Source organism: Nesoenas mayeri, assembly GCF_963082525.1.
Source record: "Nesoenas mayeri genome assembly, chromosome: 31".
In the NCBI taxonomy this organism is placed as follows: domain Eukaryota; kingdom Metazoa; phylum Chordata; class Aves; order Columbiformes; family Columbidae; genus Nesoenas; species Nesoenas mayeri.
In genome coordinates this window covers 57,022-74,137 of record NC_137567.1, presented here as the reverse complement: position 1 = coordinate 74,137, position 17,116 = coordinate 57,022, and the positions used below count along the sequence as shown (strand labels likewise).

At 64.3% G+C, this 17,116-nt stretch overlaps 1 protein-coding gene and 1 long non-coding RNA gene across 2 annotated transcripts; one reads left to right on the top strand and one right to left on the bottom strand.

The window, feature by feature from the left end:
* The first annotated feature begins 103 nt into the window (after positions 1-103).
* Positions 104-7,683, top strand: LOC308051087. Its single transcript, XR_013923436.1, has 3 exons — positions 104-157; positions 4,341-4,373; positions 5,774-7,683. It is a non-coding gene; the product is annotated as an uncharacterized lncRNA (long non-coding RNA).
* A 1,647-nt stretch (positions 7,684-9,330) lies between these two features.
* Positions 9,331-16,863, bottom strand: PCP2 (Purkinje cell protein 2; the record flags this gene model as incomplete). Its single annotated transcript, XM_080361299.1, has 3 exons — positions 9,331-9,413; positions 12,707-12,837; positions 16,698-16,863. 3 exons carry the CDS (start codon positions 16,861-16,863, stop codon positions 9,408-9,410), a joined length of 303 nt encoding a protein of 100 aa, XP_080217425.1. The 3' UTR covers positions 9,331-9,407.
* Positions 16,864-17,116: the final 253 nt, after the last annotated feature.

The following is a 17,116-nucleotide window of genomic DNA, read 5'->3' as shown; positions in this document are numbered from 1 at the left end:
GCTCCTCCTGCCCTACTCTGATTGGCCGGCTTGCTTCTCTGCCCAATAGGCGGCGTCGGTGCTGAGTGCTCGGCCAATGCGCGGTCGTCGTGTTGCGGGGTGGGGAGGTCGAAGTGGCTCTGGAGGCGCCATGGGGGTGAAGCTGGAGATCCTGCGGGTGTGTGGGGGGGAAACGGGGGGGGGGCGGTTGGGGGGGCAATAATGGGGGGGTATTAATGGGGGGGGGAAACAAGGGGGGGCAATAGGGGGCGGTTTGGGGCAATAAAGCGGGCAATGGGGGGCTAAGGGGCAGCTGGGGGGGCAATAGGGGTTATTAACCTGGGGGGGGCAATTAGGGGCAATAACTTGGGGGGTATTAATGGGGGGGGGGGGGGAATAGAGGGGTGGGGACAATAAGGGGGGGTGTTAATTATGGGGGGGCAGTTTAGGGATAGTTTGGGGGGGGCAATAAGTCAGGGGGGGCAATTGGGGGGGGATCAGCCCTTGGGGGGGGCAGGTAAAGGGTATTAACCCTGGGGGGGGGGGAATAGGGCAAAAATGGGGGGGATAGGGCATATATGGGGGGGGATTGGGGGGTATTAATGGGGGGGGGCAGTTTAGGGATAGTTTGGGGGGTTAATAATGGGGAGGGGGGGGCAGTGAGGGGGTGTCACCCATGGGGGGCAATGGGGGGGGTGTTAACCTCGGGGGGTATTAAGGGCTATGGGGGGGGGGGGGCAAGAACTTGGGGGGCAGGTGGGGGGGGTATTAGGATGGGGGGGCAATAAGGGCCCGTCCCCCCCCTGGGGACACCCGGGGGGGACAGCGGGGCTGGTGACATTGGGGGGTCCTGGCAGGGACATTGAGGGGACAGTGGGAACACTGGGACACAGGTGACATGGGGGACAGCGGGTGACACCGGGACACAGGTGACATTGGGAACAGTGGGTGACACCGTGACATGGGTGACATTGGGGACAGTGGGTGACACCGGGACACAAGGTGACAGTGGGGACAGCAGGTGACATTGGGTGACACCGGGACACAGGTGACATGGGGGCAGCGGGTGACACCGTGACATGGGTGACATTGGGGACAGTGGGTGACACCGGGACACAGGTGACACTGGGGGACAGTGGGTGACACAGGGACACAGGTGACATTGGGGACAGTGGGTGACACCGGGACACAGGTGACATTGGGTGACACAGGTGACATTTGGGACAGTGGGTGACACCAGCACACAGGTGACACTGGGGACAGTGGGGAACACCGGGACACAGGTGACATGGGGGACAGCGGGTGACACCGGGGCACAGGTGACATTGGGGACAGTGGGGAACACCAGGACACAGGTGACATGGGGGACAGTGGGTGACACCAGGACACGGGTGACATTGGGGACAGCGGGTGACATTGGGTGACACAGGTGACATTGGGGACAGCGGGTGATAACGAGACACAGGTGAAACTGGGGGACAGGGGATGACACTGGGACACAGGTGACATTGGGTGACACAGGTGACATGGGGGACAGTGGGTGACACTGGGACACAGGTGACATGGGGGACAGTGGGTAATAACAGGACACAGGTGACATAGGAGACAGTGGGTGACATTGTGGGATACAGGTGACATTGGGGACAGTGGGTGACACCTGGACACGGGTGACATTGGAGAACAGCAGGGGACACCGGGACATGGGTGACACCGGGACACGAGTGACATTGGGGGACAGTGGGTGACACCGGAACACGGGTGACATTGGGGGACAGTGGGTGACACCAGAACACAGATTATATTGGGGACGGGGTGACACTGGGGACAGGGGGTGACACCGGAACACAGGTGACATTGGGGACAGTGGGTGACACTGGGACTCGGGTGACATGGGGGGACAGCGGGTGACACCAGAACATGGATGACATTGGGGACGGTGTGACACCAGGACACGGGTGACACTGGAACACAGGTGACATTGGGGGACAGTGGTTGACACTGGGACACAGGTGACATTGGGGACAGTGGGTGACACCTGGACACGGGTGACATTGGAGAACAGCAGGGGACACCGGGACATGGGTGACACCGGGACACTGGTGACATTGGTGACAGTGGGTGACACCAGGACACAGGTGACATTGGGGACAGTGGGTGACACTGGGGACAGCAGGTGACACTGGGATACAGGTGACAGTGGGTGACACTGGGACACGAGTGACATTGGGGGACAGTGGGTGACACTGGAACACGGGTGACATTGGGGACAGTGGGTGACACTGGGACTTGGGTGACATGGGGGGACAGTGGGTGACATTGGGGGACAGTAGGTGACACCAGAACACAGATTATATTGAGGACGGGGTGACACTGGGGACAGGGGGTGACACTGGGACACAGGTGACATTGGGGGATACCGAGGGACACCGGAACACAGGTGACATTGGGGACAGTGGGTGACACCGGGACTCGGGTGACATGGGGGGAGAGCAGGTGACATTGGGGGACAGTGGGTGACACCAGAACATGGATGATGTTGGGGATGGGGTGACACCAGGATACGGGTGACACTGGGGACAGGGGGTGACACTGGGACACAGGTGACATTGGGTGACACCGGGACACAGGTAACATTGTGGACAATGGGTGACACTGTGACATGGGTGACATTGGGGGACAGTAGGTGATAATGGGACACAGGTGACATTGGGGGATACCGAGGGACACCGGAACACAGGTGACATTGGGGACAGTGGGTGACACCGGGACTCAGGTGACATGGGGGGAGAGCGGGTGACATTGGGGGACAGTGGGTGACACCAGAACATGGATGACATTGGGGACCGGGTGACACCAGGACACGGGTGACACTGGGGACAGGGGGTGACACTGGGACACAGGTGACACTGGGACACAGTGGGTGACATTGGGGACAGCGCGTGACACCAGCACACGGGTGACATTGGGGACAGCGGGTGACACCGGGATGCAGGTGACATTGGGGACAGCGGGTGACACCAGCACACAGGTGACATTGGGGACAGCGAGTGACACCAGCACACAGGTGACATTGGAGACAGCGGGTGACACCGGGATGCGGGTGACATTGGGGACAGCGGGTGACACTGGGATGCGGGTGACATTGGGGACAGCGAGTGACACCAGCACACGGGTGACATTGGGGACAGCGGGTGACACTGGTGCAGAGGTGACAGTGCCGGTGTCGCCGCTGTGACCCCAGGGGGGTGACAGGAGGTGACAATGTCACTGTCCCCAGATGTTCCTCTATTTGTCCTTCCCTGTTGGCGTCTTCTGGGTCTCGAACCAGGCGGGGCCGTTCCAGGGGGGCGTGGTCAAGCGCAAGGTGGGCGGGGCCCAGACGCCTGGGTCCCCTAAAGGGGGTTGGGGCCCCGGACGCCTGGGTCCTTCTTGGTGGGAGGGCCCCGGATGCCTGGGTCCCCTAAAGGGGGTTGGGGCCCCGGACGCCTGGGTCCTTCTTGGGGGGAGGGCCCCGAATGCCTGGGTCCCCTAAAGGGGGTTGGGGCCCCAGACGCCTGGGTCCTTCTGGGGGGGAGGGCCCCGGATGCCTGGGTCCTTCTTGGGGGGAGGGCCCCGAATGCCTGGGTCCCCTAAAGGGGGTTGGGGCCCCGGACACCTGGGTCCCCTAAAGGGGGTTGGGACCCGGACGCCTGGGTCCTTCTTGGGGGGAGGGCCCCGAATGCCTGGGTCCCCTAAAGGGGGTTGGGGTCCCGGACGCCTGGGTCCCCTGAAGGGGATTGTGGCCCCGGACGCCTGGGTCCCTTAGTGGGGGAGAGCCCCAGACACCTGGGTCCTTCTTGGGGGGAGTGGCCCCGGACGCCTGGGTCCCCTGGTGGGGAGGGCCCCGGATGCCTGGGTCCCTTGGGGAGAAGTGGCCCTGGACACCTGGGTCCCTTATGGGGAGAGCCCCGGACGCCTGGGTCCCCTAAAGGGGGTTGGAGCCCCGGACGCCTGGGTCCCTTAGGGGGAGAGGGACCTGGATTCCTGGGTCCCCTAAAGGGGGTTGGGGCCCCGGACGCCTGGGTCCCTTAGTAGGGGAGTGGCCCTGGACGCCTGGGTCCCCTAAAGGAGGCTGGGGCCCCGGACGCCTGGGTCCCTTAGAGGGAGAGGGACCTGGATTCCTGGGTCCCCTAAAGGGGGTTGGGGCCTCGGACGCCTGGGTCCTTCTTGGGGGGAGGGCCCCGAACGCCTGGGTCCCTTAGGGGGAGATGTCCCCAGATACCTGAATCCCCTAAAGGGGGTTGGAGCCCCGGACGCCTGGGTCCCCTGTTGGGGAGGGGCCCGGACGCCTGGGTCCCCCCTGACCCCACCTTTGTCCCCAGAGGGAGATTTTCCCACCCGACAACCCTGAGCGGGTGAGTAACCCCCATGTCCCCAATGTCACCTCCGTGTCCCCAGTGTCACTGTCTGTGTCACCCCCATGTCCCCAACATCTCTCCAGCGTCCCCAATGTCCCAAACGTCCCCCCAGTGTCCCCCACAATGTCCCCAACAACCCTCTCAATATCCTCACAGTGTCCCCAGCATCCCCCTAGTGTCCCCAGTGTCCCCAGGGTCCCCAAAATGTCCCCACTGTCCCGTGTCCCCTGTCCCCACTGGCCCCATGTCCCTGCTGTCCCCTGACCCCCTATTGTCCCCTCACCTCATGTCCCCTGTCCCCACTGTCCCCTTTATCCTGTGTCCCCTGTCCCCAACTGTCCTCTGATCCCCCGTGTCCCCATGTCCCCACTGAGCCCCTGTCCCCACTGTCCCATGTCCCCTGTCCTCACTGAGCCCTTGTCCCCCCTGTCCCCATGTCCCCTCTGTCCCCATGTCCCCCCTGTCCCCATGTCCCCACTATCCTGTCCCTCATCCCTGTGTCCCCCATGTCCCCCATGTCCCCCTGTCCCCATTGTCCCCACTGTCCCCCGTCTCACTGTCACCCTGTCCCCATTGTCCCCACTGTCCCCATGTCCCCACTATCCCCTGTCCCTCATCCCTGTGTCCCCCCTGTCCCCATGTCCCCCTGTCCCCACTATCCCCTGTCCCCACTCTGCCCATGTACTCACTGTCCCCTTGTCCCCACTGTCCCCACTATCCCCTGTCCCTCATCCCTGTGTCCCCCATGTCCCCTGTGTCCCCTGTCCCCTCGTCCCACTGTCCTCTGTCCCCATTGTCCCCACTGTCCCCATTGTCCCACTGTCCCCATGTCCCCACTGTTTCCTGTCCCCACTATCCCCTGTCCCTCATCCCTGTGTCCCCACTGTCCTCCTGTCCCCATGTCCCCCTGTCCCCACTGTCCCCATTGTCCCCACTCTGCCCATGTCCTCACTGTCCCCACTATCCCCTGTCCCACATCCCCATGTCCCCACTGTCCCCATGTCCCCACTGTCCCCCTGTCCCCATTGTCCCCACTGTCCCCACTACCCCCTGTCCCCCATCCCTGTGTCCCCACTGTCCCCATATCCCCATGTCCCCACTGTCCCCCTGTCCCCATTGTCCTCACTGTCCCCCGCCCCCATTGTCCCCACTATTCTCTATCCCCCATCCCTGTGTCCCCATTGTCCCCATATCCCCCGTCCCCATGTCCCCACTGTCCCCACTATCCCCCATCCCACTGTCCCCATGTCCCCTCTGTCCCCCCCGTCCCCATTGTCCCCAATGTCCCATGTTCCCACTGTCTCCTATCCCTGTGTCCCCATGTCCCCACTATCCCCACGTCCCCCCCGTCCCCATGTCCCCCTGACCTCGTGTCCCCTTTGTCCCCATGTCCCCAGCGCCGGGCTCTGGCCGAGCTGAAGCGGCGGCTGCGGGAGGGGACCCGAGACTGAGGGGACACGGGGACAGCGGCCACCCCAGCGTGTGACACCGCGGACGTGACACCGGGGACACGCGGCAGCTCGACGTGGCTTCGCGGTGACACCGAGGACACGCGGCTTCGTCCTGGTGCCGTCACCGTCACTGTGGTGGTGACAAGAGGGGACATCCGACTGCATTTGTCACCGTGGCCGTGTCCCGATGCCACCGCCATGGCCGCGTTGGTGACAAGAGGGGACAAAGGGGACACGTGGCTTCGTCTTTGTGCCATCGCTGTGACCGTGTTGGTGACAAAGGGGACAGCGACTGCCACCTGTTGCCATTGCCATGGCCACATTGGTGACAAGAGGGGACAAAGGGGACATGTGGCTTCGTCTTCGTGCCATCACCATGGCCACGTTGGTGACAAGAGGGGACAAAGGGGACATGTGGCTTCGTCCTCATGCTGTCACCATGGCCACATTGGTGACAAGAGGGGACAAAGGGGACGTGTGCCTTTGTCCTCATGTCATCGCTGTGACTGTGTTGGTGACAAAGGGGACAGCGACTGCCACCTGATGCCACCGCTGTGGCCACGTTGGTGACAAGAGGGGACAAAGGGGACATGTAGCTTCGTCTTTGTGCCATCGCCACGGCCACGTTGGTGACAAGAGGGGACAAAGGGGACATGTGGCTTCGTCCTCATGTCATCGCCATGGCCACATTGGTGACAAGAGGGGACAAAGAGGACACGCGGCTTTGTCCTCATGTCATCACTGTGACTGTGTTGGTGACAAAGGGGACAGCGACTGCCACCTGATGCCACCGCCATGGCCACACAGGTGACAAGAGGGGACAAAGGGGACATGTGGCTTTGTCTTCGTGCCATCGCCACGGCCACATTGGTGACAAGAGGGGACAAAGGGGACATGTGACTTCGTCCTCATGCTGTCACCATGGCCACATTGGTGACAAGAGGGGACAAAGGGGACGTGTGCCTTTGTCCTCATGTCATCGCTGTGACCGTGTTGGTGACAAAGGGGACAGCGACTGCCACTTGATGCCATCGCCGTGGCCACATTGGTGACAAGAGGGGACGAAGGGGACATGTGGCTTTGTCCTAATGTCATCGCCATGGCCACATTGGTGACAAGAGGGGACAAAGGGGACATGTGACTTCGTCCTCATGTCATCACCATGGCCACATTGGTGACAAGAGGGGACAAAGGGGACATGTGGCTTTGTCTTCGTGCCATCGCCATGACCGTGTTGGTGACAAAGGGGACAGCGACTGCCACTTGATGCCATCGCCGTGGCCACATTGGTGACAAGAGGGGATGAAGGGAACATGTGGCTTTGTCCTAATGTCATCGCTGGGACCATGTTGGGGACAAAGGGGACATGTGGCTTTGTCCTCATGTCATGGCCATGACCATGTTGGTGACAAAGGGGACAGCGACTGCCACCTGATGCCACCGCCATGGCCACACAGGTGACAAGAGGGGACAAAGGGGACATGTGACTTCGTCTTTGTGCCATCGCGGTGACCGTGTTGGTGACAAAGGGGACAGCGACTGCCACCTGATGCCATCACTGTGGCCACACAGGTGACAAGAGGGGACAAAGGGGACATGTGGCTTTGTCCTGATGCCACCGCTGGGACCACGTTGGTGACAAGGGACATGTGGCTGCGTCCCGGTGCCACCGCCGTGACAGAGGGGACATCTGGCCACGTCTTGTCACCACGTCCGTGACACGGGGACACGTGGCCGCATCCTGATGTCACCACGCGAGTGACATGGGGACAAGTGGCCGTCCCCGTGTCCCTGCCCTGGTGGCATCACCATGCTCGGAGGGGACAATGTCACCCGCGGTGTCCCCAACGCCAATAAACAGCGCTGGTATTGTCATTGTCACTGTCACCGCCTGCGTGGGGGGACACGGTGACACGGGAGGTGTTGGTGTCACCCAGGGTGACACGGGGGGTGGCTTCGGTGTCCCCTGGTGCCACCAGAGGGGTCCTGGGGACCTCATGTCCCTTTGTGCCACCTGTGTGCTGTGGGTGTCCCTTAGTGTCACCCGTGGGACCCCCTTGTGTCACCCGTTGGTGCGGGTGTCCCTTAGTGTCACCCATGGGACCCACCTTGTGTCACCCATTGGTGTGTGTGTCCCTTAGTGTCACCCGTGGGACCCCCTTGTGTCACCCGTTGGTGCGGATGTCCCTTAGTGTCACCCATGGGACACCCCTCGTGTCACCTGTTGGTGCGGGTGTCCCTTAGTGTCACCCATGGGACCCCCTGTGTCACCCATTGGTGTGGGTGTCCCTTAGTGTCACCCGTGGGACTCCCTTCGTGTCACCCGTTGGGTGCGGGTGTCCCTTAGTGTCACCCGTGGGACCCCCCTCGTGTCACCCGTGGGTGCGGGTGTCCCTTTGTGTCACCCGTGGGACCCGCCTCATGTCACCCGTGGGTGCGGGTGTCCCTTAGTGTCACCCATGGGACCCCCCTTGTGTCTCCCATTGGTGTGTGTGTCTCTTAGTGTCACCCATGGGACCCCCCTTGTGTCACCCGTTGGTGCGGGTGTCCCTTAGTGTCACCCGTGGGACCCCCCTCATGTCACCCGTGGGTGTGGGTGTCTCTTAGTGTCACCCATGGGACCCCCCTTGTGTCACCCGTTGGTGCGGGTGTCCCTTAGTGTCACCCGTGGGACACCCCCTCGTGTCACCCGTTGGTGCGGGTGTCCCTTAATGTCACCCGTGGGACCCGCCTCGTGTCACCCGTTGGTGCGGGTGTCCCTTAGTGTCACCCATGAGACCCCCCTTGTGTCACCCGTTGGTGCGGATGTCCCTTAGTGTCACCCGTGGGACCCCCCTCGTGTCACCCGTTGGTGCGGGTGTCCCTTAGTGTCACCCGTGGGACCCCCCTCATGTCACCCGTGGGTGTAGGTGTCCCTTAGTGTCACCCATGGGACCCCCCTTGTGTCACCCATTGGTGCGGGTGTCCCTTAGTGTCACCAGTGGGACCCGCCTCGTGTCACCCGTGGGTGCAGGTGTCCCTTAGTGTCACCCATGGGACCCCCTTGTGTCACCCATTGGTGTGGGTGTCCCTTAGTGTCACCCATGGGACTCCCTTCATGTCACCCGTTGGGTGCGGGTGTCCCTTAGTGTCACCCATGGGACCCCCTTGTGTCACCCATTGGTGTGGGTGTCCCTTAGTGTCACCCGTGGGACTCCCTTCATGTCACCCGTTGGGTGCGGGTGTCCCTTAGTGTCACCCGTGGGACCCCCCTTGTGTCACCCGTTGGCGTGAGTGTCCCTTAGTGTCACCCATGGGACCCCCCTTGTGTCACCCATTGGTGTGTGTGTCCCTTAGTGTCACCCATGGGACCCCCTTGTGTCACCCGTTGGTGCGGGTGTCCCTTGGTGTCCCCCCCACCGTGTCCCTCAGTGTCACCCCGTGTTCTTTATCCCCCCACAATGTCACCCGTGTCCCCACGGTGACGCCATCAGGGGGTTTATTGGGGGGGTGACAGCTTTGGGGGGGTTGTACACACACGTGGGGTGACATCACGAGCTTGGGGACGTTGGGGGTCGGTGACACCATCGGGGGCTGGGGCTCAGTCCTGTGGGGAGATGGGGGAGGTGACAATGGGGGTGTCCCCAACACGGGGGTGACACCACGAGGGTCCCAGGTGTCCCCCCTATGTCCCTGTGTCCCCTTCCCTGGTGTCCCCCACACCCCTTGTCCCCCTGTGTCCCCCCCGGTGTCCCCTCTGTACCTGGCCCCCCCAGTCCCTGTCCCCCTATGTCCCCATACCTGTCCCCCTCAAACCCCGGTTCCCTGTCCCCCGGTGTCCCCAATGTCCCCCCATGTCCCCCATGTCCCCCTCAAACCCCAGTTCCCTGTCCCCCCATGTCCCCAATGTCCCCCCCATGTCCCCAATGTCCCCCCATGTCCCCCTCAAACCCTGGTTCCCTGTCCCCACAGTGTCCCCCTTGTCCCCCCATGTTGCCACCTGTCCCCTCTGAACCCCAGTGTCCCCCCGGTCCCCCTGAACCCCAGTGTCCCCATGTCCCCTGTTGGTCCCTGTCCCGGTGTCCCCCAGTGGGTCCCTGTCCCCCTGTCCCGGTGTCACCTATTGGTCCCTGTCAATCCCTGTCCCCCCTGAACCCCGGTGTCCCCATGTCCCCCCTGAACCCCTGTGTCCCCCCATCCCAGTGTCCCCCTATTGGTCCCTGTCCCCCCTGAACCCCGGTGTCCCCCTATTGGTCCCAGTGTCCCCCTGTCCCTTTTCCCTGGTTCCTGTCCCCCTGTCCCTCCCTGTCCCCCCCGAACCCCGATGTCCCCATGTCCCTGTTCCCTGGTCCCCCTGTCCCAGTGTCCCCACGTCTGTCCCTGTCCCCCTGTCCCAGTGTCCCCCTGAACCCCAGTATCTCCCTGTCCCCCTGTCAGTCCCTGTCCCGGTGTCCCCCATCGGTCCCTGTCCCCTGAACCCCAATGTCCCCATGTCCCTGTTCCCTGGTCCCCCTGTCCCGATGTCCCCATGTCTGTCCCTGTCCCCCCGAACCCCGGTGTCCCCCTGTCCCGGTGTCCCCCATCGTTTCCTGTCCCCACCCCAGTGTCCCCATGTCCCTGTCCCCCCTGAACCCCAGTGTCCCCCCTGTCCCGGTGTCCCCCCGAACCCCGGTGTCCTCCCATCTCAGTGTCCCCCATTGGTCCCTGTCCCCCCTGTCCCGGTGTCCCCCTGTCCTCCAGTCTCTGTCCCCCCAAACCCCGGTGTCCCCATATCGGTCCCTGTCCCCCTGTCTCAGTGTCACCCGGAACCCTGGTGTCCCTCGGTCCCTGTCCCCCCGAACCCCGGTGTCCCCATGTCCCCTGTCAGTCCCTGTCCCAGTGTCCCCCTGTCCCGGTGTCCCTGTGTCGGTCCCTGTCCCCCCGAACCCCAGTGTCCCTCTATTGGTCCCAGTGTCCCCCTGTCTCTGGTCTCTGTCCCCCTCTAACCCTGGTGTGTCCCTGTCCCCCCGAACCCCGGTGTCCCTATGTCGCCGTGTCCCCCAGTCAGTCCCTGTCCCCCCCGAACCTCAGTGCCCCCCCTATCCCGGTGTCCCCTGTCTGTCCCTGTACCGGTGTCCCTGTCCCCTGGTCCCTGTCCCGGTGTCGCCTGTCTCCTGGTCCCAGTGTCCCCTGGTCCCGATGTCCCCTGTCCCGATGTCCCTGTCTCGGTGTCCCCTGTCCCCTGGTCCCAGTGTCCCCCGTCCTGGGGTCCCTGTCCCGGGGTCCCTGTCCCGGGGTCTCTGTCCCCTGGTCCTTGTCCCGGTCCCGGGGTCCCTGTCCCGGTGTCCTGGTGTCCCTGTCCCCCTTCTGTCCCTGGCCCCCCCGAACCCCAGTGTCCCCCCTGTCCCGATGTCCCCTGTCGGTCCCTGTCCCCTGGTCCCAGTGTCCCCTGGTCCCGGTGTCCCCTGTCCCGGGGTCCCTGTCCCGGTGTCCTGGTGTCCCTGTCCCAGTGTCCCTGTGCCCCCCGAACCTCAGTGTCCCCCCTGTCCCGGTGTCCCCTGTTGGTCCCTGTCCCGGTGTCCCCTGTCCCGGGGTCCCTGTCCTCTGGTCCCTGTCCCTGTCCCGGGGTCCCTGTCCCGGTGTCCTGGTGTCCCTGTCCCCCCTCTGTCCCTGTCCCCCCCGAACCTCAGTGTCCCCCCTGTCCCGGTGTCCCCTGTCGGTCCCCGTCCCAGTGTCCCCTGGTCCCGATGTCCCCTGTCCCGGTGTCCCCTGTCGGTCCCTGTCCCAGTGTCCCTGTCCCCTGGTCCTTGTCCCGGTCTCGGGGTCCCTGTCCCCGTGTCCTGGTGTCCCTGTCCCCCCTCTGTCCCTGTCCCCCCCGAACCTCAGTGTCCTCCCTGTCCCGGTGTCCCCTGTCGGTCCCTGTCCCGGTGTCCCTGTCCCCTGGTCCCGGTGTCCCTGTCCTCTGGTCCCTGTCCCTGTCCCGGGGTCCCTGTCCCAGTGTCCTGGTGTCCCTGTCCCCCCTCTGTCCCTGTCCCCCCCCGAACCTCAGTGTCCCCCCTGTCCCGGTGTCCCCTGTCGATCCCTGTCCCAGTGTCCCTGTCCTCTGGTCCCGGTGTCCCCTGTCCCGGGGTCCCTGTCCCGGTGTCCTGGTGTCCCTGTCCCAGTGTCCCTGTGCCCCCCGAACCTCAGTGTCCCCCCTGTCCCGGTGTCCCCTGTCGGTCCCTGTCCTAGTGTCCCCTGGTCCCGGTGTCCCCTGTCCCGGTGTCCCCTGTCGGTCCCTGTCCCGGTGTCCCCTGTTCCCTGGTCCCAGTGTCCCCTGGTCCCGGTGTCCCCTGTCCCGGTGTCCCTGTCCCCTGGTCCTTGTCCCGGTCCCGGGGTCCCTGTCCCAGTGTCCTGGTGTCCCTGTCCCCCCTCTGTCCCTGTCCCCCCCCGAACCTCAGTGTCCCCCCTGTCCCGGTGTCCCCTGTCGGTCCCTGTCCCCGTGTCCCTGTCCCTCTCCCCTGGTCCCTGTCTCGGTGACCCTGTCCCTGTCCCCTGGTTCCTGTCCCGGTGTCCTCTGTCGGTCCCTGTCCCGGTGTCCCCTGTCCCCTGGTCCCAGTGTCCCCCCTGTCCCGGTGTCCCCTGTCGGTCCCTGTCTCGGTGTCCCTGTCCCCTGTCGGTCCCTGTCCCAGTGTCCCTGTCCCCTGGTCCCTGTCCCGGTGTCCCCTGTCGGTCCCTGTCCCAGTGTCCCCTGGTCCCGGGGTCCCTGTCCCAGTGTCCCTGTCCCCTGGTCCTTGTCCCGGTCCCGGGGTCCCTGTCCCGGTGTCCTGGTGTCCCTGTCCCCCCTCTGTCCCTGTCCCCCCCGAACCTCAGTGTCCCCCCTGTCCCGGTGTCCCCATGTGTCCCGGTGTCCCCCCTGTCCCGGTGCATCCCGGTCCGTACCTGTCCGTTCCCGAAGCCGGGCAGGCGCGGCACCGGCAGCCGCTGCTCGTCCATCCGCCGGCCCTGCGCACTCGCCACCAGCTCCAGCAGCGCCGACAGCTCGGGGGGGGCCGGGGGGGCGGCCCCGCCCGCTGTCACGGGGATCGCGACATCGCGACATCGCCCCACACACCGCGACACAACCCGACACCGCGACATCGGGACCCAACCCGACATCGGGACACAACCCGACATCGGGACACAACCCGACATCGCGACATCGGGGCATCGCCCCACCCATTGCGACACAACCCGACATCGCGACATCGGGACACAACCCGACACCACGACATCGGGACATCACCCCACCCATTGCGACACAACCCGACATCGCGACATCGGGACACAACCCGACACCACGACATCGGGACATCACCCCACCCATTGCGACGCAACCCGACATCGCGACATCGGGACACAACCCGACATCGGGACACAACCCGACATCGCGATATCGCGACATCGCCCCACCCATTGCGACACAACCCGACACCGCGACATTGGGACACAACCCGACATCGGGACACAACCCGACATCGCGACATCGGGACCCAACCCGACATCGCCACCCCCCGGCCACCCCCGGCATCACCCGTGTCCCCGCTTGTCCCCCCACGCCCACGTTGTCCCCCGCTCCGTGTCCCCTCGCGTTCTCTCCATGTTCCCCTTGTCCCCCTCGTGTCTCTTGTGTCCCCCCGTGTCCCCTTCCCACCTGTGTCCCCCCCATGCCCACTTTGTCCCCCCGTGTCCCCCCATGTCCCTGTGTGTCCACCTGTGTCCCCCGTGTCCCCCTGTGTTCTCTCATGTCCCCCCCCGTGTCCCACACGTGTCCCCGTGTCCCCTTTCCACCCGTGTCCCCCCCATGCCCACTTTGTCCCCCCGTGTCCTCTCATGTCCCCCCCATGTCCCTTGTGTCCCCCTGTGTCCCCTTTCCACCCGTGTCCCCCCCACGCCCACGTTGTCCCCCGCTCCGTGTCCCCTCGCGTTCTCTCCATGTCCCCCTTGTCCCCCTCGTGTCTCTTGTGTCCCCCCGTGTCCCCTTCCCACCTGTGTCCCCCCCATGCCCACTTTGTCCCCCCGCGTCCCCCCATGTCCCTGTGTGTCCACCTGTGTCCCCCGTGTCCCCCTGTGTCCTCTCATGTCCCCCCCCCGTGTCCCCCCGTGTCCCACACGTGTCCCCGTGTCCCCTTTCCACCTGTGTCCCCGCCACGCCCACTTTGTCCCCCCGTGTCCTCTCATGTCCCCCCCATGTCCCTTGTGTCCCCCCGTGTCCCCTTCCCACCTGTGTCCCCCCCATGCCCACTTTGTCCCCCCGTGTCCCCCCATGTCCCTGTGTGTCCCCCGTGTCCCCACCCCATGTCCCCCCATGTCCCCCATGTGTCCCTGTGTCCCCTTTCCACCCGTGTCCCCCCCACTCCCACTTTGTCCCCCCGTGTCCTCTCATGTCCCCCCCATGTCCCTTATGTCCCCCCATGTTCCCTTCCCACTCGTGTCCCCGCCATGCCCACTTTGTCCCCCCATGTCCCCCCATGTCCCTGTGTGTCCACCTGTGTCCCCCGCATCACCCCGTGTCCCCCCGTGTCCCTTGTGTCCCCCTTGTCACCTCGTGTCCTCCCGTGTCCCCCCGTGTCTTTCTGTCCTCCCTTGTCCCCCCTGTCCCCGTGTCCCCTCGGCAATGGGTCCCCCCATGTCCGTCACATTCCACTGTGTCCCCCACTGTCCCCTGTCCCATGTCTCCTGTCCCACGTCCCATGTCCCCATGTCCCCATGTCCCCATGTCCCCATGTCCCCATATCCCATGTCTCCATATTCCCTGTCCCCATATCCCCATGTCCTCTGTCCCCATGTCCCCCATGTCCCCATGTCCCATGTCCCCTACCCCCATATCCCCATGTCCCCATGTCCCATGTCCCACTATCCCATATCCGCCTATCCCCTAACCCATGTCCCCTGCCCCATATCCCCATGTCCCCATGTCCCCTGCCCCCCTGTCCCCTGTGTCCCCATGTCCCTTGTCCCCCTGTCCCCCATGTCCCCATGTCCCATATCCCACATCCCCTGTCCCCGTGTCCCCTGCCCCCATATCCCCCTGTCCCCATGTCCCCCTGTCCCATGTCCTGTGTTCCCCTGTCCCATGTCCCTTGTCCCATATCCCCATGTCCCCTGTCCCCCTGTCCCCATATCCCCCTCTCCCATGTCCTGTGTTCCCCTGTCCCATATCCCCATGTCCCTATGTCCCCTGTCTCCATATCCCCCTGTCCCCATGTCCCCTGCCCCCATATCCCCATGTCCCCATGTCCCCCTCTCCCATGTCCTGTGTCCCCCTGTCCCATATCCCCATGTCCCTATGTCCCCTGCCTCCCTGTTCCCCTGTCTTGTGTCCCCCTGTCCCCTGTCCCCTATGTCCCCATGTCCCTGTCCCCCATATCCCCATATCCCCATGTCCCCTGTCTCCCTGTCCCCATGTCCCCCTCTCCCACGTCCTGTGTCCCCCTGTCCCATGTCCCTTGTCCCATATCCCCATATCCCCATGTCCCCTGTCCCCATGTCCTCCATGTCCCATGTCCCCATGTCCCCATATCCCCCTGTCCCCCATGTCCCCTTGTCCCCTGCCCCCCTGTCCCCTATGTCCCCATGTCCCTTGTCCCCCTGTCCGCCATGTCCCCTGTCCAGTGTCCCATATCCCACGTCCCTTGTCCCTGTGTCCCCTGCCCCCATATCCCCATGTCCCTATGTCCCCTGTGTCCCCTGTGCCCTGCCCCCCTGTCCCTATGTCCCCCTCTCCCATGTCCTGTGTCCCCCTGTCCCATGTCCCCTTGTCCCCCTGTCCCCCATGTCCCATATCCCACGTCCCCTGTCCCTGTGTCCCCTGCCCCCATATCCCCCTGTCCCCATGTCCCCTGCCCCTATATCCCCATGTCCCCTGTCCCCCCGTCCCCATGTCCCCCTCTCCCATGTCCTGTGTCCCCCTGTCCCATATCCCCATGTCCCTATGTCCCCTGCCCCCCTGTTCCCCTGTCCTGTGTCCCCCTGTCCCCTGTCCCCTATGTCCCCATGTCCCTGTCCCCCATATCCCCATGTCCCCTATGTCCCCTGTCCCCCTGTCCCCATATCCCCCTCTCCCACGTCCTGTGTCCCCCTGTCCCATGTCCCTTGTCCCATATCCCCATATCCCCATATCCCCATGTCCCTATGCCCCTTGTCCCCCATGTCCCCTGCCCCCCTGTCCCCATGTCCCCCTCTCCCATGTCCCATATCCCCATGTCTCATGTCCCTTGTCCCATGTCCCCATGTCCCATGTCCCCATGTCCTCCATGTCCCATGTCCCCATGTCCCCATATCCCCATGTCCCCCTGTCCCATGTCCCCCATGTCCTGTGTCCCCCTGTCCCATATCCCCTTGTCCCCCTGTCCCCCATGTCCCATATCCCACATCCCCATGTCCCCTGCCCCCCTGTCCCCTATGTCCCCCCCTGTCCCCCATGTCCCCATGTCCCCTGTCCCCATATCCCCATGTCCCTATGTCCCCAGTCCCCCATGTCCCCTGTCCCCTGCCCCCCTGTCCCATGTCCCCATGTCCCCTGTCCCCATGTCCCCCATGTCCCATGTCCCCCTGTCCTATGTCCGCCTGTCCCCTATCCCATGTCCCCTGCCCCCATATCCCCATGTCCCCCATGTCCCCATGTCCCCTGCCCCCCTGTCCCCTATGTCCCCATGTCCCCTATGTCCCCATGTCCCTTGTCCCCTTGTCCCCCATGTCCCCATGTCCCCTGCCCCCCTGTCCCCTATGTCCCCATGTCCCCTATGTCCCCATGTCCCTTGTCCCCCTGTCCCCCATATCCCTATGTCCCCTGCCCCCCTGTCCCTATGTCCCCATGTCCCTTGTCCCCCTGTCCCTATGTCCCCTATCCCCCATGTCCCCTGTCCCCTGTCCCCTGTCGCTGTCCCCTCACCTCCGGCCCCCCCCAGGCTGCAGCGCTGCTCGTCCATCCGCGCTCCCTGCACCGAGCTCAGCAGCGAGAAGAACCCCTCCTGTTCCGGGGAGCCCCGCTGCTCCGGGGACCCCCCCTGCTCCGGGGACCCCCCCTGCGATGGGGACCCCTCCTGCAAAGGGGGCATCACCCCTAAATAGGGACCCCCTGCAATGGGGACCCCCCTGTGCCACTGTGCCAGGGATCCCTCCTGCAAAGGGGGCATCACCCCTAAATCCTGCAATGGGGCACCCCCATGCTGGGGACCTCCCTAATGGGGACCCCCCCAGCGATGGGGACCCCTCCTGCAAAGGGGGCATCACCCCAAATAGGGACCCCCTGCAATGGGGACCCCCCTGTGCCAGGGATCCCTCCTGCAAAGGGGGCATCACCCCTAAATA